At 41.3% G+C, this 23,974-nt stretch overlaps 1 protein-coding gene across 1 annotated transcript; it reads left to right on the top strand.

The window, feature by feature from the left end:
* The first annotated feature begins 1,833 nt into the window (after positions 1–1,833).
* On the top strand, positions 1,834–23,783 carry slc43a1a (solute carrier family 43 member 1a). The gene is made up of 15 exons (XM_070837018.1): positions 1,834–1,876; positions 6,997–7,160; positions 7,268–7,460; positions 8,705–8,760; positions 9,879–9,955; positions 17,313–17,405; positions 17,772–17,905; positions 18,025–18,152; positions 18,492–18,638; positions 18,756–18,791; positions 18,896–19,031; positions 19,534–19,663; positions 19,803–19,876; positions 20,632–20,755; positions 21,086–23,783. The coding sequence occupies exons 2-15, from the start codon at positions 7,007–7,009 to the stop codon at positions 21,281–21,283; spliced, it is 1,680 nt and encodes a 559-aa protein (XP_070693119.1). The 5' UTR covers positions 1,834–1,876; positions 6,997–7,006; the 3' UTR covers positions 21,284–23,783.
* The last annotated feature ends 191 nt before the right edge of the window (positions 23,784–23,974 follow it).

The raw sequence follows: 23,974 nt of genomic DNA, 5'->3' as shown, positions 1-23,974 counted from the left end.
AAATTCCTACAGGATTATTTTATTAAGAAATTGGGGCCCAGGGTTCCTAGATTTGCTCCTGCAGCTGGAACAAATGTTTCGTGAACGACTGTAAAGCAGTGACTGTCAGGAACCAACACTGGCAAATTGCTATATGTCTGAAATGGAAAACTGGACACTTCCCCATAGAGCCCAGCAGGGTGCAGATTTTCTTTTGAGGTGTGAGCACTGTTGGAGCGAGCAATAAGCAGGACTAATGCTTCTGTATGGAAACCAGACTTAACAAAAGGATTATTAGAGCTCAGCTATCAATCCAAGAAAGTAATAAAGATGGAAGTTGGATGTTCTGTTCATACAGAAAAGTTAAGATGATATAAGCTGATGTACACCATGTTCTAAATGACTGACGTCTTTGCTTTTAGCTTCCCTGAAATCTTAAGTTTGGAAGGGCCCAGTAGGAGTTTTGACCACAAGTAGCACTAGGGAGCAATGTTTGTATGCTTGGATCCCCATTTTATTTGTTTTTGTGCATAAGGGCGCATGTGATGGGATACACATTTGCTGCCAATGGTTTATGATAAAAATAACAACCTTTTTTTATAGAGCACTTTAGAAATAGTCAGCTAAAAGAACAATTTATTATACAAAAGATTACAACATACAAGAATAAAGGAGAAGTACTTAGAAGCACAAAGCCGTCCTGATTGACAGCAGGACCCAAATGTGCCTGTTGCACACGTCCTCTGATCAAAGAGTGTTTGTGATTTGACAAACGCTAGAAACAGTAAAGGTAAACAGAAACTTTGTCTATTTACAATGAACCTCCAAAGGGCACATTTAAGTTTTAAATTTCAACTTTAATTTTTCAGTTGAGTATTTCTCCTGAAAACTGCCTGCTGAAGGCCACAGTAAAAACATAAAGCTAATATCAATGTTTAGTTTCCAAGAAGATGAATCTCAGAACACATAGTTCTGTGTGGACTATGCATAAATTATGGGCCACAATAGCAGTAACATGTGTTTTCTCTTTTAAACGTGACTATCTCTAATCAAAAAGTGTGTTTATTCCTTTAAATGACAGTTTAGATAAGATAGGATAAGATGTGTTACAGCAGCAAGTAAGCAAAAGTAAAAGAACAGCAGAAATACAACTTCAATAAAACAATAGATAATAAACCAGAGGACAGAGATATACACATAAAAAGTATGAACAATTTAAACAAGAAGAAAGTATTGCAAAGTATTGATGTGACTAATTGTGAGACATCTCAGTGGCTCGATGATGTTTGCTTTGGCACACTGTTTTCCTACTTAGTAGCTTTAAATATTATCATCAGCAGCAGCAGCAGCACATGCACATTCAAGATATCACATATAACATTAACTGTGTGGGAAATAACAGGCATGAGGTTTCTTGAATCCATCTCTTCTAGACAGAAATGACAAAAACTAGTAAAGCTTGCTTTTGCTGTAATAAAAGCCTGATCTTCATGACTTCTTTTTTCTATCTTAAGTCTTTTAGAATCTCCAGCTGCGGGCTGCGAGGGCGGCATTTGCATGGGGGAGTGGGGACATTTGTTGTAAGCAGGGTGGTGACTGAGAAAGTCACACAGAAAGAGGGAGGGAGTTAGAATCAAATTAGGAGGAGAGGGGGAGTCTGCGATGAAACCCGAGAGAGAAAAGAAGTGTGGAGTCTCGTAGGGACAACCACGACACCTCCAGAGCACAGAGAGGAAGCAGAGGGAGAGAGAAAAGGTTTCATTCAGGAGGTCAGAGAAAAGCAAGCAGCCGCCAGAGCAGATTTTTAATCCTCATTTTTACACTTAATGAGCAACAAACGTTTCTAGAAGAAACATCAGACGCGTTTTTTTCCTCATTGAGAAGACACACAACCAAAGTAAGTAAAAACCTTAAATAATCTGTGTTGCTGCTCCACGTTAATGCGTGTTATTAGGTGTAATGTGTAACGTGTGTATAGAGGCGGAGTGAGGCGGAAGTAGGACCAAATCGGGTCACACGTGGCAGGAGACTTGACATCTTCTACTTTAGAAACAAAAGGAGGTCTTTACTCATGACTATGTGATTAACCAACATTGATTTATAATGGTAACAATAAAATGTGTGGCTCGTCCACAGACAGACTGAAAGTGTCAATAAAACCTCTAACTGAGGCTGAATGACTAACCTGAGAGAAGCGGGCTGCTGAGGAGCTACTATTCAAATGACTGCCACTGTTTTTACTGCTGCCTCTTCAACTCTCCATCCTGATCTGTTATTAACTACTAAACTCCTGCTCCTTTGTGATGGTGCTCATTTGTAACTATATAAGCACGCAGCTATAATTACACCCAGTTGGCTACAATTGCGCACACGTGTTGAATTAAACTCTTAATTTTTAAAGGTTCTCAGGCAGAAGCAGGCACGTTTGGGTCAGTAAGATAAAGACACAGCCTTTGTTGCCTTCATGGACACCCCGTGAAATCAGCTTACAGCATACAACCCTTTTATGATTTCAATAACTTTAGAGTTAAAGGCTTGTAACAAACGATGATTTTGAGTGGGATGTGTTTCACAACTCAGAAAGTTTGTGCAGAAGTGGTGGTCATCAAATTAACAAAAGGTAGCCTGTGCTTAGGCCCATACATCGTGTTTCCTTACCAGTATGTCAGTGAAGATTCTCAGTCATCCAGGTCATAGTTATTCCTTAGGAGTTGAGCAAAAAATCAACTGGACTTGTTGAAGGTACTTGAAGACGTTTCGCCTCTCATCCAAGAGGATTCTTCAGTTCCAGTTTCAGTAACAGTAATTTTCTTAATTGAAATATCTCGATCTATCAGAAAGAAAGAAAAAACTGACTGGGTGGCAAATTTAATTTCTTTAGTTTTTCTGAGCACCAGTCTAAAACACCAAGATATTAAATGTAACACTGATGTAAAACACAGAAAAGCAGCAGGATCTTGTACGTGTTTGGTATTTTCCGTTCGTGAGGCGAATTATAGGCTATGATTAATCAATTAGTAAAATCCTGGGGGTTCAGTTTCTGTTTATTAATCGATCAATCAGGTCTAATCATTGCAGCACAACTATAAATCCATTTTGCCACATGTTGTTGACTGACATCACCTCTCTTGCTGCCTCCTTTGCTGGGACACCTATAGGCAGGTGTGGTATTTAGGGGAAACAGATGATGTCTGACACTTTTATGGGGAGGGGTCGTTGGTTTGTGCACAATTCCGACTTTTCGGACAGCACTTGAAGGCGGCAGCAGACTTCCGCCGGGACGGGCCTTTTCAGCTCGCCGGTAACCAGACTCCGGGTTGAGGTCATGCCCACGGTGAGACAGCTGCTCGCCGGCCGGGCAGCCTCTTTTCTGGACTCCTCTGGACACAGATGCTCCTACAGCGCCTGGTTTATTTTGCTAGAAAGTTGTGAGGATAAAGAGTTTGGCTTGCGGCCTTTTGTGTCCTGCAGAGGTTGATAAACACGACTGGTCAAGGTCAGAAACATCCCCGCGGGGAATAAAGAGCAGGACTGGATGGGAGCAACAACACAGAGACTTAAAAGAAAGCAGGACACGTGATGAATTGAAAATGTGACAGTCAGATTGTAACACAGAAGCAGGAGAAACAATCTGTTTTCATCATAATAATCCAAAATATAACACACAGCCCTCCCTCATCTAAATATAAAACTCTCCATGACCATGACAGTGGCAACATTGCATCATTCAGCTGCTTGTGCTCAGGTATTTCAGGAAGCAGCTTCCCTATATGGTGTTTCTCTCAGCCCAGACTTCACCTGCTCCACCCCCCTCCACACACACACACACACTTCACAGTGTTATGACAATGCCTCACAAGTGCCTGCAAACCCTTAAAAGACGTTTAATTTTCACGTCTTAGCTTGTTTGCCAGTGTGTGTTGTGTGCAGGCCTTCCCTCATCACTACCAGGACGCTCCTTACTATCATTAGGGCCTTGTTGTAGTAATTGTTGAGCAGCAACTGCTGCAGCACATATCGGGCGGGAAACGAGCGTAACAATGTGTGATAAGTAGAAGTAGAGGCGGAGGCAGCAGCGCCAAACGCTGTGTGAACTTGCATGACTTGTGTGTCATGCATTAGTCCACGTGGTCACACAACCTGAGCTCAAACGCACACTGATGTTACCCCTTTATTGCTGACACACACTCTGTTCTCATCACATCAAGTAGCCATGACTCCGTGTTGCATTTATAACACTGTCTCCTGAGCAGTGAATGCCCACAGTGTGCGTGTGAGACATGTGTTTATTGTGTGTTGCAGCCACAGCACCGTAAATCCAACCCATGTGACACTGGGCTCTATACTTAGGCCTTTAACGGAGTGTGTCCGTTCATTCATGTTTGAGCGACTGGCCTGCCTGTCTGTTCTGCTGGATTAACACATAAACACACTTTATAAATGTTATATCCTGGTTACTACACACAGACACTTTTGAGACCAGTTCTGCACTTAATATTTGTCTAAAATGTTAAACAAAGATGCACGACTGTATCTTTTAGTGCTTTGGTCAATCAAAGGGAACGTGGAGAGGATTAATGGCGTGCAAAGTGATTGGCATTCAGCAGAGAAACTCCGCATGGTGCTGCCAGCTTTATTTATTAAAATAACGAATTAAAATCCAGACATCTGTAGTTTGAATCCACTCTCCTGCTGCTGTGACATCAGCGTCTTTGCTGTTTTCACCCAGCAGCTTGGAAACGTCCACCACTGCTTTGCTATCATTAGCAGCTGTAGCTCCGACTGATTCATCATCTTGCGTTTGTTTTACTGACTTCAGGCATCTTTTACAGTTTGTTGCAGTAATCAGATACTAACGCAGAAATGCTCTTTTAGCTGTCAGAAAAAGTCGTTGCAAGATTTGTAACCTGATAACCTTCTCCTACGTGCATTCCAAACAGGAAGTCTTTGCTATTTTCAACATCACAGGATGTTCACAAGTAAATGTTATGTTTTGACATCAACAGTCCACGTGTTTTCTGTGACTCATTAGGAGAACAACCTTATTATTGACATTAAGAAGGTTAAGTAGGACCCACTGGTGGTTCTTATATGTGGCCCATGGTAATGAGTGTGTCATAATAAAGCTGATTTCTGATAATCTGAGAAGTATCCATATTAATGCTGATTAATCATGTAGTTGATCGAGAGAAAATTCATATACAACTGTTTCAATAATTGATTAAGTCATTTTGCAAGCAAAAATGGCCACAAGAGTGGTTATTCTTAGCTTCTCTAGTGAGAGAATTTGCTGCTTTCTTGGTTTTACGTCGCAGTGAAGTGAGTTTTTGACTGTTGTTTGGACAAAACAAGACATTTTCCAAGGTCATCTTGGACCTTTGGCAACTGTGATCAGCATGTTTTTAATGTTAGGCCAAAAAAAAAACAAAAACGGAATTTTCAAAGAACAAACATTAAGATTGAAGCTCCAGTTTCATTACCAGTTATAATGTCACCTCTGAATATAAACACCCACAGCCAAACCGTTAGCCTTTTCACTGTCTGTGCACTCATGTGATTTAATGAACAAGTTAACACACACACACACACATTTAAAGGACTTGGAGAGGGTTTGTGTGTGCTGAAGGGGTTTTCAGCATGGGGTGTCAGTTACATAGAAATCCCCTATTTTCAAACTCTTTTCAGCACAAAGGGAGTTCACTGGGCTGTGGATAATCGCATTACATGCACGCCTCATGAGCACATACGCAGACTCATGGGCACACGCAGAGATGAATCTGCCCCATCAGATCCCCTCTACTTCTCCATACAACACACACTTGATGAAGAGACGTCCTCATTAGGACTTAGTGAAAGTGTTTCCTGTTTGCGGCCTTGACTGCACCCCTACCCCCCACCTCCCCGCCTCTCCTCAAATCAAGCGGCTGAGACTTTTCCTCCCTCTGTTCCTTTCCACTTCTTCTCTGGTTTGCCTCCAAATAAAATAGCTGGTTATATTTGGATCTTTGTTTCATGCTTAGATGTTTTCCAGATGTGTGTGACCCTGTCAGGGCGATCGGACTGGGTTCTGTGTGTCGGTCAGTCGTGTCCCAGGTTATAACGACATGTCCTGTGGGCGTGTGTGTGTGTGTGCACTTTTCTAGGTGGTCATGACTAACCTAGCATAGTTTGGTCAGTCACGTCATGACTTCCAGTGTTCTCTTTTATTTGTGTGTGTGTTGTTTACATAAAAGCTGCATCATCACTCACTTTTGACCCATTGATCCCAGTGAGATAAACCCAACGCTTAACTGTGGTCACATGCTGTTGAAAGACTCCTCGAATCCAACTCTGAGCTGCTTTCAGATGGAAATGTCTCCCTTTTATGATACTATCCCTGTTTCCACAATAAAAGCAGACAGATCGAATGCCCTGCATTGTTTCCTCCAGTAAAAATCAAATGTGAAATGGCTGCAATGTTGACAGCACAGTGGGAGGATTTCTGAGGACAATGCAGTGCAAGGCGTCAGATACCCAACTGTGATCTACAAAACAATGACTGGTCACATGGGTGCTCATTAGGCCAACTGAGAGGAAAATGTCCTGTGTCGAGGGAGTGTCTCAGGTCTCCCCAGTGAATTAAACATAATGAAATAACACAAAATGCTATATTTTGTCAAAAGAAGAGAAAAAGAAAGTCAAAACCAAAATGGATCATGCTATTTTGCTTCCATAGCATTTGCTCTTTCAGACAAGTGGAAAGAAAATATCCAAAATACACATTTAGATGTTTATTTTACTACTGTTTATCTATTTGCGTCTTTAGAGTTCTCCAAAATTCATTTCTTTAAAGGCCGTTTTCTCAGGGTTTGTTGTCAAGGCTAGTTGCGGTTGTGGTATCACATCGTCTCTAAAATGTGAAAATACCATCAAACTTGAAGCCCAGATATACTCAGTTCATTATCATATATAAGACTCTTCTTATCCACCCCTCCACATCTTCTTCCTCTGTCTCCCACCATCCATCCTCCACCTCAGAGCAGCAGCGATGGCGCCCTCTCTGCTCCAGGCCTACAGGAGGCGCTGGTGGATGGCGGTGACGGCGGTGATTGAAAACCTGCTGTGTTCTGCTGTGCTGCTGGGCTGGGGCTCCCTGCTCATCATGCTGAAGAGGGAGGGCTTCTACTCCCACCTGTGCTCAGGTAAAATCAGCAGCTCTGCATCTCGTAACCCACCCATGAACATGAACAGCTCCATGACTTTTCCTAATTTTAGGAGAACTGACTCCTCTCCTCTCCTCTCCATACAGTGAACGAGTCCATGGTCATGACTTTGAGCAACTCCTCCAGCGGTGAGGTGGATGAGTGGCTCCGCTGTGTGGACCAGGAGGAGATGCTGAATCTGGGCTTCACCATCGGCTCTTTCTTGCTCAGCGCCACCACCTTGCCACTTGGTATCCTGATGGACAAGTTTGGGCCGCGCCCAATTCGCCTGGTGGGCAGGTAATGGTTGTTAAATACTTACGGATGAGTCACATTTGTCAAAGAATGTGCACACCTGCAGGGTGCAGGAATCTTTCATAATTCAGAAACCGCTTTTTATAGATATAGATTTACTTCATGAAAAGTTTGTCAAGTTTTTAGATTTGATTTTCACATTTCTTTTATAAATGTTATGATGTTGAGAATCTGGAGTGAAAGCTGCATAAAACAGTAGTTAATTCCTCAACTACTACTGAGGTTTTAGCCAATAGAAAAGCAGACAGATCACATTCCCAAAGAGGGAGGAGGGACATTGTGTCTTTTGTTTTCTCAATGTGTGAATATGAATGTAGGTGAGGCACTACAGTGTGTGTAGTTGTGAAATTCCTTCTAACTGGGCTGTGGAGACACTACCATATTTTCTCATATATCAATCAATCAATCAATTTTTATTTATAGAGCGCCAATTCATAAGAGCGTTATCTCAAGACGCTTTACATAAAGAGCAGGTCTAGACCAAACTCTTTAATTACAGAGAGACCCAACGATTCAGGAATTCAAAATTAAGGATTCAAGAATTCCCACATGAGCAGCATCAGATATTACATTGAGCAACAGTGACAAGGAAAAACTCCCCTTTAACAGGAAGAAACCTCGAACAGACCCAGGCTCAATGTGGGCGGCTTCTGTCAGGGTCCGCGCTGGGTGGAGGTTTGGACAGAGAGAGACATATAATATACCACACATAATTATGTGGTACTGCACGCACACACACACACACACACACACACACACACACACACACACACACACACACACACTTTTCTCATTCACCAGTAGTGACATCACATAGCTTTGCAGTTGGTCATAAGATGAAAGCTGAAAGACATGGAGTTTATCTTGAGCTGCACGCGTTCAAAACGTTCAGGCCGTTAAACCACTTTTCAATCTGTGGCAGATAACTAATGAATTACCTGTCGTTATGTGAACGGTACCTCTAAGTCTTAAAATATTGTTTAACTTGTGCTGGTGGATACACATCTGCCGGCAGACGCTCACTTATCAACGTGGCGCTTGTGTGACATGTACAAACACAGAGACCGCTGAGTCAGCAGTTAACTATCCTGGGCTATTTGTATCCTATTCCATCCTTCTTGTCGCCTCTTATGATTTTTTTTGTATGTATATATGTGTGACTTTCAGCATGCTAAGATATGATTTAGTATGCAATAATTAAAAATAATTTTGTTGTTCTTTTGTCACAGTTCGTGTTTCGGTCTGTCCTGTGTTATGATGGCTGTGTCTGCCTATGACCCTCTTGGTGAGTTCACTGACACACAAATGGTAGATATCAATTAATCACCTGCAAAATGTGACATAAGAAATATGTAAATCTCAAATACTTCTGGCCAATGTGGCCATCAGGTTTATCAAAGTGTTGTGTAGCATGTAGCGTCTGGAAGAGCAACATTCTCCATGTTAACACACTTTTCTGAGGATTTGTTCATGTACCTTTATTATATAACACAATGCTCACAGCTAAGACAAGAAGGGCAGAGTTTGGAGTATTTAGTTAACTGGAACTAAATAAAACTTTGCCTCCAAAGGGCCAGAGATGAAAGAGAAATAGTGCAATATACATACAGTAGGATATATTGGATTTTGTAAGCTGAGTTATGGTCTTTAGATTCATCTAAACAGCAGCAGGATGATCTGTGTGGTAAACTTTTAGACACAGACATTTGGACAGCCACACCAGGTGAAATTGGACAACTGTTCAGAGACATTAAAAGTGTCAGATTTCAAACGCTCCACAAACTATTTTCTCCACATTCTTCTCATTCTGCTTCACACCTGTGTCACACACTTGTGAGACAAGCTGCAATGGAAATGAAAAAGTTTCAGATTGGAGGAATGAGACTGAAATCAGGATGAAGCTCAGAACAACAGCCTCCCTCCACACACCACTTCACATTTTTAATTCACAGTCACTCAGCTGGTATTAAGTACACACACCAGGAAATGTCTGTGTGCTACCTAAAAATGTAATATTAGCTCATACACCAGCGGGTACTCCCACCTCAATATGCTCCAACAAAGTGCTTGTTGCATTATTTAGCAGCGTCGGATCTCCCACACACACAACTTTTTTTGTGTGTAATTATTCAGAATTTTGATCAAAGGAACTTACAACTGTAGCTGTAGAAACATAAAATGCAGTAAACAAAATGTATATATAAAAGTAAAAAGATTACAAATAAACAGTGAGTGAATAAAAAGTGGTTGAATTCATATTTAAACCCATAAGATGAGGTAACTGCATCCAAAATGTTTTACCTGGTTATGACAATTAGTTTCTTGACTTTTTAAGGTGTTTGCTGGACACACTAGAAGACGTTGTTGCTAGTAGATTCTTGTATTAACTCTTTTTCTCTACAGTTCTCTCGGCGCTCATTTTCTTGGCTCTCTCCCTGAACGGCTTCGGAGGCATCTGTCTGACCTTCACCTCGCTAACGGTGAGACACACAACTGACAAGAAACAGAAAAAGACACAGATTCTCAATGATTTATGGATGAGAATATATAAATACAGTATTTATATCTGCACGAGTCAGCTGGGTAATATCATATAGCTGACCCTCCTTTTCCTCTTTAATTATAACAGATCCAGTGTAGGTGTTGTCAAACTGTCCAGAAAAGTTACATGAGTGGTTTCATGGTGTCTTTTCTGGTTTTGATAGTTAACTGATATGATATATGTTGTAAGGAGGTGATCATTCTTCTCCATGCCAGATTTTTTTGGTGGGTCAGGTCCATGTTTGTTACCAACTCCAGCACATGAGGCCTGTTCTGATCATGTCCGAGAGTTTGCGCAAAGTCTGAGACTTTGGAAAATGCTTAATTTTAAAAGTTATGTTTTAAAGATTAGGTATATGCTTCAAATATTCCTCAAAAAATGCTTAGTTTTCAACGTAATCTGGTATTTCATTGACAATCTTTTAATACGTGAAGTGGAATGATCTTGTCCCCATATCTGTTTGTCGTGTGGCAGTGAAGAGTGATTACTGTGGGTGTAAAGGAATGCTGTAAACTTTATTCTTCACAAATGCATTGATAGGAACAATTTAGCTATAATGATAAAGTCTGCAAAAGTTTGGAAATTTTTGGCTTAGGTACCTTGAAAGAGTTCTACTCTTAAAACACTGTACAAACCCAGTGTTATATGCAAATCACAAGTTGGAATAGATGGTTATCTAACGCTCCGAGGCTGCTTTTGCTTTCACACTATGTATTGTATGTGTGTCCCTGACCACTGCCAAAAATGGGTGGAGAGTGGATGAGTGGATCTCATATTTATTGTATATTTAAAGCTGCCTACACCTAATCAGGACACTAAAATAAAGGAAATAAAATGTGAAATAATTAAAATGTTTTACATGACACAGATCAGATCAGATTCTGAGCCAAAAGGAAGCAGGACGATTTAACCTTCCTTCCTCCTTCTGTCTCTCTGAGAGGCTAATGCTTAATGTGAGAAATTATCATATCTTTCCTTCCGTCTTACATCGGTGTTAGATATCCATGTTGTCAGCAGGGAGAGGAGGATCAATTTGAAGGGTTTTAGTCAAAATTTGGCAAGAAAACCTGCCTTTTCCTTGCTCCCTGTACGATGTTCCAGCACAAATGTCTCAGCTGATGTTACACAACTCATATTCTGAGAAAGTGTGAATGTACGCATGTGTTCTTGGAACAAATGAGCAGAAAGGTTTTGGTAGCCGAGAATCTCAGCGTGGCAGGGGCCTCTTTTTGTCTCAGCTGAGGAAACAGTGTGTGTTGTGACTGGGAGCCGTGTTTGTTTGCACTCACCTCAGGCATGTGTATTTGCGTGTGATGTGTCAGCTGGTACCAACATTATCAAGTGCTTTTTATTGTTGCCGCTGCCTCCTGTGTCCTGGCAAGTATTTAGGTTTGTGCTGTGTGTGTGTGTGTGTGAGTGTGTGTGTTGACAGTGTTTCCATCTGAGCTGCACATGACTTTCCCAGATGGAAAGTCTCCCATTTGCCACTCGGCCAATAACGGCCTGCCGTTGACCACACACCCTCCCCAGAGCTCGGCCCACTCACCTCTATTCAAAACACAAGACCACACTTTTTGTCGTCTCTTCTGTTCGCTCTTGCTGCCTTCCTTCTTCCTTTGTTCTTGTCTTCCTGCTCTCCTGTTTCTCCTTTCTACCCAGCAGTCAGCAGAAAATCAATACAGAACCTTTTCAACTCTACATGACTGTGCACACATGTGGACATATGAATGTGTGTGCATGGTTATGTACACACAGGGAGACGAACATGAAACAGATGTTTAGATAATGAAGGTCCAAGCTGAGTATGGACAGATGGACCTTCTCCTGTGACTTTTCCCCTGTATGCTGACTGTAGCCTGGCTCTGTAGAGAAAAAATGCTCTCTCTCTCTTCAGATGGGCTCAAATTAAATAAACACACTGCATCTTTATAGTCTTCTGCACCAGTATATCTTACTGAAAACTGCTGACAGATTGACAGATTCCAAATTGTGATATGATCCACGTAAAGGATGTGACGTTCATGTGGGGGCAATTGTTGACGCAATTGCCCAAATTGTGTTTACCAGACAGAAATTTTACGTCATCACCAACTCGTGCTGTGCAACCTCACATTTGATAAACACACAGAAATATATTTACAATTATAGCAGGGATCCCAAATTTGTTAAAGACACCAAATATGTCGGGCTGAATTGTGGGGAGATGCCAATAAAATTGGAGACAATTGGAGAGAAAATTAACCGATGAATTATTTAGGTAATTTTTTAATCAAAAAGCTCAATATTTGAGGTTGAGTTTCCTTGTCTTGCATGATTGTAAATTGAATATATTTGGGCGTCGGCCAAATCAAGACATTAGACTATATCTCTTTGGGCTCTTGGAAACTGTGATGGACTTTTTGTTTTATAGACCAATTTATTCGTTCACAAGATGATACACAATACAATATAGAGGATTATGATGATTTTAACCGTAAAGCTTATAGGGAAAACAAAAGAGGAAATGGCATGATATAGATGAGTTAAATTCATTGTTTGAGAGAAAATCAAAGTGAATTATATATTGTATAGATACAAGAATATAGACATTAAAGTCAAAATGAAAAAAGGAACGGCTGCATCGCACAGCACAAAGCACAATTTAAACCAGATTCTTTGCAATCTCAAGAAAGTGCACACAAGCATGGAGTGTCAGTCTCACGTGAGTCATTGTCTCTCCGTATCACACACACACAGTGAAGAATCCTGTCAGTGCACATACACATCATTTTGACGCTCAGAGCTTCAGCAAAGCACAGTTTGACAAGAAAACCTGTTTGCGTAGCAACCTTGCAGTAACGTGGAAACTCCTTTCAGTGTGGCCACTAACACATGTAGCTCTCATACAGGAAGTTCTGTGGGCTGTTTCTGTTCTATTAATTACACACATTGGAATAATGTTCAACTCTCCCCACCCCTCTTGTCCCTGTCTGACCTCTGTGTCTCTCCTTCCCTCCCACCCTCCATCTCTAATTGGGGCGGGTGTATGAGCACTAACTGACCTGTTGTTGGTTGTTGTTCTGAAGAGCGAATGATGGCAGAGCACAAGGACTGAGAGACAGACAAACATGCATGCCATCATGATTTAAACCATGCGCTTGAGAGCAGTATCTCAAAATGGATTATAAAACATGAAAGTTCTGTCTGTTGAGTTGAGTTACTCTCTAAAGCCAGTTAGCAATAATGAGGGACATACTCCCCTAATACAGACGGCCATTCATATGATTTCATACAATGACAAATGGCAATTTATACTGTATGAAACATGGAGAAATTGCAACGTAAACAATTATCAACTTTTCATCAAAATGGTGCACATTTACAATGTGCATAGTAAAAATACATTAACTCATGCTGCAAACAAAAGTATAAGATTGGCAGAGAAACATAAATTCCTCAGAAGGAGCCAATAAATTACAACAAGAGACCAAAGGATTAAGAGTTTTAATTCAGGCAGCAGTGACAGAAATTGTAATTGAATGAGTCACACAGCAGCAGCGTAGCAGAACAATTTCTTTTGTGGACAAAATAACATTTTTGACACCTGTTCATGTGTGTGACTCAAAAAGGTGTTGATGGAGGTTTATGGTTTGCATTGCAGCTCATTGTGGCTGCATTATGGTTGCAGTGTTAAAAACTGACCCGCCCAAAAAAGCTTTGAAAAAAGTCCAAATCTCACACTAGATCATTTTTTCTGATAGTTATTTTTGATTGATCTCCAGTCTCACAAACCTGTGCAAACACACTCTAATGGTTGTGAAGCTCGTACAAGGGTACTTTGGCACAACAATTCCCTAAGGCACGTCTGCATACTTCACTGCCTCATCTTTGCCAGGAGTACACAACCTTCAGAAAGTCCTCGTTCCTGCATACTTACTATTAATAATTCAGGTTAACTTTGGACAGTATGTCTGTTGGCTTTTGTGTCACATTCACAGTGAAGTAATGAGGACAGTCTGCTTGCATGTACTATATCAGACGCGGGACTGTCCCTCAACAGCACTGGCTGTGTGCAGGGGCCTGTCTGATCACATGCTACCGAGAGCTTTTCGTCCTCTACGTGCTAACTTTGGTCTCAGCTAGCCGAGAGACGTTAAGCTTAAATTTACTGAGCAAACAGGGGCCACTACAGGGAATTGGAGATGATTCTTAGAAAGATGCTTTTGGTAAAATACAAAGAAACGTCTAAAGTGAGAGTGACACGTCGTGGTTTGATGTTTCCACAGAGGGCAGCTGAACCACCATCTTTAGTTGTTCTACTACTTTTTTGTGTTATGTAAGTCTGGCGCAGCTGAACAAGACCACTGTGCCAATGCTGTTAGGGATAAGAGTTTTACGAATCTATGAGCAGTGAGAAAGGGCGGCAGAGAACTGAGGTGGAGCGAAGAAGCCGATGCTAATCAGCTGTGGTTTAGTGTTTCCTGCTGGGATCTCCACAGAGAGAGGGGCTGCAGCTGTGGCTTGGGGAGATCAGTCAAACCAAAAAAATTTGACTCTCCTACCTCTTTTTCCTCATTTCTGTCCTTGCTTATTTTTATACAGCTCTTTCTGTCTTTCTTCCCTCCTCCCTTTTATTGCACCTTCTCTTTCTGTATTCTGTCTCTCCTCCACGTGTTTAAAGCTGCGTTGAAATTTCAGTGCCCATTAAGCTACTATTCGGCCCGTTCTCTCAGTAATTAAAGTCTTAATTAAAATCAGTGCCAAATTCTTACAACACCCAAGTGAGTGAGCACAGCAGGAGTAGAGCCTGACCTGATTAATGGTGACAAGTGAACAGCCAAAGCTCCATTTATGTCTGACTTTTTGACACTAGTTGACCCTTATGTGCCTCCTCTAAAGTCACGTGTGTCTGCCCACGGCCCCCTGGCAGCGATAGCATGCAGGACATGTGCTGCAAGGCCCTTTGTGAAATATGTATTTTTATGAGAACTGCCAGAACACAATGTGGTGGGAACCATGCCGGCTGCTGGCACATGCACACACACATGTTCACGCTTTTCATTGCTTTCTGCCTCATGCACAAATCCTTCGGACACACTCGTGTTGCTGCTTCCACACTTCTGAAAGCAAACATCACTTAGCTGACATCTCACATGGCTGGAATATCTTTGCTTTAACATTAGTAAGAGATGCAAACTCCCCTGTGTGTTCAGAGGGCCCTCTGGTCTGCATACCACAAACCTCTGCAGTAAGAGAGCCCAGCGCTGCAGATCTCATGGCCACAGACAGGCTGTGAAATATTTGGATTCTCAGAAGCGCTGAATGAGGACGGGTGTTCACTGGGATGTTTTTCTCATCTTGCTCAGACAGGAAGACTCCTCTCATGAACATCCTCAGGAAAGCTTTTTTCCCCCTGTTTACCTGCCGCCCTCATGGTTTTATCAGCTCTTGACATGACCTCTCCACAGCCTACTCTCCCGACACACTCACACACACACACACACACACACACACACACACACACACACACACACACACACAAATATCAACTTTAAGACACGTGAATTCACACTTATACCTTCCACCTTTATGTCTGCCTGACAAACACACACATAATTGTTGATTCCTCCATAATTGTTCCCCTCAGCAGGCAGCTGTTTTCAACTAAAAAACTACAAACTCCACTTTATGTTACTTAGCGCCAATTGGCAAAGTTAGCAGCTACCTGGTTAACATAGTGGAGCATTCAGCAGCGCAAGAGGCAGAAATCTCCCTCAACAGCTGATGAAAACCACAATTAGATAACATTTATCAGGTGGCCACAAACACATCTCCAAATTAATGATAGTATTGTTCCATGCCTGCAGGATCTGTAACTAAACAACTGTTTGCTCATGTGTTCGCTATATCAACTTTATATTGTGATAATTCTGCATGATTTCGCAGGTTTAAATAGCTTTAATGGGCACTGAAATACTATTATAAAATCAACACTATTTGCAATCCTTATCTTCACATTTTGTATTTATAGTGCATGTTAGCATGGTTTGTAGATTTGTAATCGAAATTGTCATCATCCGGCCAACCTTCCATTTCTCCATCCATCTGTTCACCCTTCCTTCACCTCGTTCAAGAGGGCCTGACGTGAACATTGGACTTAATAAATGTCTGACTCTGGTGTCCTGGTGGGCCAGTGGTTACGACACATGCCAGGGAGCCGCAGCATCCACAGTTCAATTTGAACTTGGGACCGTTGATGTTGTCATACGCCTCTTTCCCCCCATATTTTCAGTCTATGTTTTTACTCAGTCAGTCTATACAAGAAGGTCAAAAATAATAATAAACATCTGAATTGGTTTGCTCACTCTTTGCTAAAAATGTTAATATACAAATGCCAATGCTAATTGTCTTTTGGCTCATTCTGTTCCCAATTTCCGACCTTTTGACTTTTGGTCAGGTGAGATCGGTGTCAGGGTGTGGAACACAACTGTGGGAGGAAAGAAAAAAAAGACACTGACACTACACGATGAACTCTGACCCAGCGAGGAGATTAGGTGACGCTAGCAGAAGTTTGGAAAACCATGGTCAGTGTTGAGAGAGAATAGTCAGCTTGTCATGCTGCACACCTAAAATCCCACACATGTGATTTTATAATCGTGATTGACCCATTTAAACCTCTAATCAAAGGACGCTGGCAGCACAATAGGTCATTGTAACGTTTGCTAAGCTTCTTACTACTGTAAATAGGTCGACTTAATATATGATGTGTTAGTGCCTGGTGCCCACCACCTTGTCCCCTTTGCTGTGTGTCATGCATGCCCCCACGCTGGGTCCACCGAGCTCTCTGAAGTTCATCGAGACCTGGCTATAGATCGGCTTCCACATTTTTAATCCTAACTCAAAGAATTTGTTGAATAAGCAAGAATAAAGGCAGTGGATATGTGTCTAAGTGTAGCTTAGTCTGGTCTGGGGTCAGGACCCAAACTGGGTCATGACTGTGTTTCTTGTTTCCTCATGACATGGAAACTAATATTTTTTTAATGAGTCTGCTCTGCAGGGTGATTGAAGTGTTACTGGGTGCAAACTCAACAGGCAGGAAAAGTTCACAGCGTCTCACTAACAGGAACTTTCCCAGTCTGGTTCATCCTGCTCACACTAAGCACCTTTCTGTCCTCTGCTGGGCAAAATAATCCACTGCACCCTGATGAAACTACATTGAGGAAGTCTTGGTGAACATTATTGTAATAACTGACATCTATAGTGTCTATTTATTAATGTGTTTCTTATTCCTTCCTTCCTGTTTCCTGTCTCTGCAGCTCCCCAACATGTTTGGTGCTCTGAGCTCCACAGTCATGTCTCTGATGATTGGCTCCTACGCCTCCTCTGCTGTCACCTTCCCTGGAGTCAAGGTACTACTGCAAAGGCTACACTCGCAGGAATAGGCAATAATATTGACACATTCTTCAGAGTTTTCTCAAATAAACCACATAAATATAAATAGCTACAATACTACATAATGGTGCTGTAATGGTGGAATATATAAACATTGTTATGGCCAGAATTAGAGAAGATAACAAAATTGACAAAAATACATAATCTTTAAATTAGAGTTCCTGGGGTCTTGTGTGGCCATATGTTGGCCTTCCAGAGAGATATCTAGGTGATAACATGCCAGAGTTGTTTACTAGTGGCCAAATCCATCAGTGAACTTTAAAAGCAATTGCAAGTTGCTTAAAAATATGTAACTCTCTCCTCTTTATCTCTCTCCTTTGCAGCTGATCTATGATGCAGGCGTGTCCTTCCAGGTGATCATGTGGATGTGGGCGGGTCTTGCTGGGTTTGTCTTTTTCAACTGTTTCCTCAACTGGCCCACAGAAGGCTTCCCAACACCAGACGAAGTAGACTACAGGTTAGTGAGGCTGCCAGTCTGCTGCTTCGTCTCTTTCAAGAGACACTCGGGCATGAAAAACATTACCGGACCATCACTCTATCACTCCAGCCTCAGTGTGTGTTTGATATATTTAACAGTAAGATCCTCACGCTGCAAGAGCTGCCTTCATCAGACCAGAAGGCTGTTGGAGAGAGACTGAGCCAGAAAAATGGAGACATCCGACACTCCACGGAAAAGCTTCCTAATGGACCTGAAGCTGCACCCAGTAAGTCAATTCTCTCAGCCATTTCCTTTATAGTTTATAGTTAACACTGTCTTCCAATCTTTTTGGATTGTGTTCCTTCAAAACTTTATTTTGACCAATTCAAACAAAAAGTAACGTTTTTGTTTTGTTAAATTATCTTCTTCTGCTTGTCTCTCCTTTTAATCATCTTGTGACAGCTCAGATACTTCCTGAGGGGTCACATAGATGATTAAGGTGTACCTCTCGTTGGGTTGTGACTCCCCACCCCCAGCTTGGGAACCGCTTATTTATACTATACCGCTTTGTTGAAAGGCTGACTGACTGAAAACCACCCGCCTCCTCCTCCTCCTCCTCTCTCAGACACTGTTCCCTTCCGTCGGTCAGTGTTTTCTCCCATCTTCCTGTGGAGTCTGGTCACAATGGGGATGTCCCAGTTGAGGATCATCTTCTTCATGGGTGCAATGAACAAGATGCTGGAGTTTATGGTCACGCATGGTGAAGAGCATGGTGAGTGTCGAAACCTCAACCACATCCCCAGCAAACACTCACTGGGCTTTTTAAATGTATTGTAACAAAAGCATCTAAGAGTCACTGACAGAGTGGGTCTTTGTTTTCATATTTCAGCCTCCGAGCAACTGTTGATTGAGGCAGAAGAGAAAGGTGAGTAGCCTAAGAAAACACGGCTTTGAGTTTGTATATTTAATGTAACTTGTCTGGAATATCTTTTTTTTATTCTTAATTTGATTTCATATGTTCTCCTTCAGTGAGTTTCTACTCATCCATCTTCGGCACGCTGCAGCTGCTGTGTCTGGTCACATGTCCTCTGATTGGATACATCATGGACTGGAAGATGAAGGAGTGTGAAGATGAGAAGGCCGTCCCCCTAACCACAGAGCAGAGGTGAGCAGTGGATTCAACAGCACAGTCATGGTCTCTCCGTTCACTGACGTGGCAAGAAAATCCAGAGTATTCTTAGGATGACGTGGTCCATTTCGTGTGTGTCATGTGCCCAGATACGACACACACAAAAAATGTGTGCTTCTTCAGCGGCTCTTTGGGGCGGTTGACGTGCTATATAGCACCACTGCATATAAAGAAACTGTCAAGGCCCCATATCATTCTTTAGAGGTTCTTTACTGGTTCTTGTACTTAATTTAGTTTAGTTGGGGAAAGGTTTTCATTTGACATAGGTCCTATGTGGCACCTTTAAAGATAGGTACCAGATAGACACCAAAGGTGGTTCCCTTTATGATTACAAGCCAAGGAACCACTTTCAGTGCTATTTAGCATCATTTTTGTTAAGTGTGCAGACATGCATGTGAATTACGGATGGGGTGATTATAATGGGAGTAGTCCAGCATACCATTGATGTTAAATTACCTCTGCATCTGTGCCCCATCAGACAGGCCAGTGGACCCAAGAGAGACCGCAAGATCCAGAAAGTGACCAACGCCATGAGAGCCTTCATTCTCACCAACCTGCTGCTGCTTACTTTCGGGGGCTGCTGCCTCATAGACAACCTGCCTCTACAGGTAGCACGCGCACACACACACACACACACACACACACACACACACACACAAACACAAACACATTATGGCAGCCAGCAAACAAGGAAACATGTAAAGAATAAATAGTCCCATTGATGTGTTGCCTCTTTTCCTTCCTCAGATCTTGACCTTCATCCTCCACACTATGGTGCGAGGCTTCATCCACTCCTGCTGCGGAGGCCTTTATGCTGCTGTGTGAGTGCTACTAATTCATTCAACCACATCACCAACACATTCACACCTTGGAGGATGATTGAATATATTTTCTATCAAAGCAGAAAAACTGAGTAACTAAAATGTGCATTAATAAGATAACACACATTCAACTTTGTAACAGTATAATATTTGAGATCTGGCAATGAAACTGTTAAGTCTTTTCTGACCCATTTATAGCTGCTTCTAGCACCACATAAACACCTAAACATAAAGCAGCATTTTACAGTGTGATAAAAACTACCAGATGTGGTGACAAAAGTAGGGGATGCTGTGTTGTGTGTAAAACAACCACACCACTGCAACCATTCAACGCGTTTTTTTAACAAATTTCATGAACTGAGTCAGTAGTGACCATATTGAGTCCAGTCTTGCATTCAGTTTGTTTTTATGATATGATACAGTGTAATATTTAACCTGCTTAATATAAAGATGTTGATCACACAAGATGGCGTGTGGGCTTGCGCACAGTTAAAATATGTACATCACTTCTGAGTGTAAAAGTCATTTTGACAGTCTGAGGCACTCAAACAACCCACCAGTAAAAGAATAACTAATTGAAAAGTTACATTTAATGTATTACGAGTTTGCTTCTTCTGTGCTTCTGCACTGTTCTACAGTGTCCCATCATAAATTTGTATCACATTTGGTTTTATAACATTTTCCTTATTAATCTGTGTCGCATCATTTTTTGTGGCGTTTTGAACTCTTGGTAACCGCCTGTGTATCTCCCACAGCTACCCGTCCAACCACTTTGGCACTCTAACAGGCCTCCAGTCCATGATCAGCGCTGTGATCGCTCTGCTGCAGCAGCCGCTCTTCATTGCCATGGTCGGACCACTGAATGGAAACCCCTACTGGGTTAGGATGCTCACTTATCTCTCTTTGTGTCTTAATTCTGAGGGTGCAATGAGACATTTTGAGCACAGATGACATTAAAGTTACATTTTATAGAGAATTTACCATCAGGAAAAGAATACTTACATTTGGGGCAGACATTCATGTCCAACTCACGATTAATTGCAATAACTTCAGTCATCCTCTCACTTTTCATCCAGCACCATCAAGTCAAAAACGTATCATATACAATAAGTATATTTGTGATTATTTTCAGGGACAAAACAAACACCTATCATGAACTATATGACTGTAGCTGTAACTTTCCACTTCTGTCGTCCAACTGTCATTCAGATCAACTTCGGCCTGCTGATCTTCTCATTGGCCGGCTTCTTGTTGCCGGGTTACCTGTTCTACCACCGTCGAAACCTGCTGAGGGAAAAGGAGGCCAGAGACAAGCGAGCCGCCGAACAGGAGATGCAGGCGCTCAACCACACCGAAGCGAACGGCTACAAACCTCACAGCAACGGCCTCGCCGCTGTGGAGGCTTAGAGTGACACGGTGGAGCCGAGGATCGGGGGAATTGTAGGATTTATTTTTGTATGTGCCTTCAAAATGAGCACCAGCAATCTACTCATCCATTTATATCTAGTTTTGATATATCCAGTGTTTTTGTTTGTTGTGTTTCTGGTCATTGCTGGTGCACATTTTACTCACCACAAACATATCAAAGAGCAAACACAACCCCCCCACGTGTTGTTGTGGCTCAGAGTTAGACTTTGAGTTCCTTGTGATTTCGGGAGAAACAGTGTCATCATCATTTGTTACTGTTTATTTATTTTGGTGTAGGTCAAAGAGCCAAATTAGTGTGATTTAAAGCCATAGATCTCTATCAAAAGCACACTCAAAGACACATGCACACATCCTGGTATGGCCTTTGTGTCAGACTGCGGATATCACGGTACTTGAAATACTGTTATATAGTTTTCAAAGACTTCTGATGATCATCACAATGCTTGCTAACACCAAAGAACAGTATAAAGATATTAGGAAAGCTACACTTTCTACTTCAGTATTGTTTCAAAAGTGTTCCTAATGAAGCAAACCTTAGTATATTGTGCTTTTCCTACTGTAATCCCATTACCAAAAGCTATAAATATAAATCTATATAACACTATTAAAAGCATACAAGCTAAGTTCTGGACATCCGAATACCAGAGGGCATTTTCAGAGCTTAGTTATTCACAGACACACACACACACACACACACACACACATACATGCACAGATAGGCTGGTTGTAGAGACACCAAATCTACCTCCTCTGTTTCCTTTTTTGTACTGTCTCTCTGCAACTGACTCCTATGCCTGTCCATCAATTTCGTTTTTTAACAGTAGGAAATATTAATCATATTAGTCAGTTTGATTGTCAGACACGCAAATAAAATCATTCATGTTCTTTAGTGGAATTACTGAGTCAGTCCTTGCATTTCTGGAATTTTTATATGTAGGAAAAACATTTTTATGGAAATTTCAAAATATGACTGATTTTTAAAACGCTGACGCACAGTGTGTGTCGATGTTATGAAACACTTTTTACTGCTTTATGCACAGAAATGAACTAGTGTGTGTATAAAATATGTATTTAAGTGTCTTTTTATACTCTAGCTGCAGTAGCATTAAAAAGGGAAGTGTTTGTTTCAGTATCAGCAAATGTCGTTTTTGCAGTGTGCTAATTACAAATGACGCTCAGATGATTTACTGTGTACTCTACTTTTCCGTTTTCGCTTTTTTTTTAGTCATGTATTGATTTTGGAGCAAGCGAACCTCCACCAAAATTGTTTTTTGTAAATAGCACTGAGGTGTGTGTATTGTATGTTATTACATATTCTGCTTGCTTTACCATATATGCGTGTGTACAGTATCTAAACTGATGGCCGAGGAGACACTGGCTGTGGTCAGACTTGTTTTTTTAAACAAGATGCTTGGATGCTCAACGTCACATTGGAAAGACAGATTCAGCTGCAGCCTCTGATCCCCTTGTTTCAGCCAGCTGCAGATCAAAACAGAAAAATGTACATTCTTCCAAAGCGACAACAAAATGTGTCTTTTCTGTACATGTTTTTCTGCACACAGCCACAGTATCATGTAGATTTATGGAATCATTTGTAATAGCTTTAATTTTTTTTGACTAAATCCATTTCAGTGTTAAGACATGCTCTAGTAGATTTTTCCTTTCTTGGCTGATGCTTTTCTGTCCTGCTTCTCCTTCATATAGAAAATGTGTTTAGCTTATTGAATCTCGCTTTAAAAGAGATTCTGTGTTTTTTTTTTCCAACTATGTGCCTTTGCTGCCATCTTGGCATTAATGCAATAGATATGAATGTAAGATAAGCGCCTCTGCCAAACGTCTTTCTCTGTAAACCAAAGCCACGCTGCACTTTTCCTCAGGAGAACATACAGGAGCAAAATAACAGGAACTTACAATACAATGTGTTTGTCCTGCAGTAAATGAATACCACTTCTATGCTTTTTGTTGATTCAGCTTGATGGTCACTTTTGAGCCCATACTTTGTGTTTTTGATACAAGTACTTTAAAGTGCATTTCAGTGTTGGTGAGGTTTTCCAGTTTGGTATGCCATTACTTTCCTTTTGCTGAAGTACAGTATTCAATAATGTTTCAAACCAAAGTACCAGCAATTCCACCAACAATTACCTTACCTCTTTACGTTGCCCTAAAAATCCCTAAAACATTAAGCGGTTGTCAGACCTTTGTTAACGATGACAAACTCTGCCAAACGGCATTCAAGTTAATGTGATTCTCTCATGCTCACACCTTTGTAATTTGGGATTTATAGTAGTTGCCTGAACTGTGTATGAATCAACACCTCTGACAGCCTCCTCAACAAAAATAAGCATCCTTTGCTTTATCTGTTTAAATTTTTTTCATCTACAGTGGCTTATCTTTTCCCTTAACCCTTGGGGATGGAGTGTTGGTATGTCTTGTTAAATGTACATCTTTCTTTCCTGCCTTCAATCAATATATCCAGCTTGTGCATTTGACAAACAAATAAATGTATGAATGTAAACATGTTGTCTAAGTGACATTTTTGCCATCCATTCAGACAATTCTCACAGCAACAAAAAGACTCAGCATTAGCTGGTTGTTCCTGCTACAGCACATTCAAACCATGTATCCATGTACTGGATAATCTAAAAAACATCAAACAACAGGTCTTACAAG

The sequence above is a fragment of the Pempheris klunzingeri genome, chromosome 9, assembly GCF_042242105.1.
Source record: "Pempheris klunzingeri isolate RE-2024b chromosome 9, fPemKlu1.hap1, whole genome shotgun sequence".
Taxonomy (NCBI): Eukaryota; Metazoa; Chordata; class Actinopteri; order Acropomatiformes; family Pempheridae; genus Pempheris; species Pempheris klunzingeri.
The sequence above is the reverse complement of the archived record's forward strand: the minus strand, read 5'-3'. Positions and strand labels throughout refer to the sequence as shown.

Coding starts and splice junctions, on each gene's coding strand:
- slc43a1a (XM_070837018.1), top strand. CDS start 7,007: ATGGCGCCCTCTCTGCTCCAGGCCTACAGGAGGCGCTGGTGGATGGCG. Junction 7,161..7,267: donor CTACTCCCACCTGTGCTCAG/GTAAAATCAGCA, acceptor CTCTCCATACAG/TGAACGAGTCCATGGTCATG. Junction 18,153..18,491: donor TGGACCTGAAGCTGCACCCA/GTAAGTCAATTC, acceptor CTCCTCTCTCAG/ACACTGTTCCCTTCCGTCGG.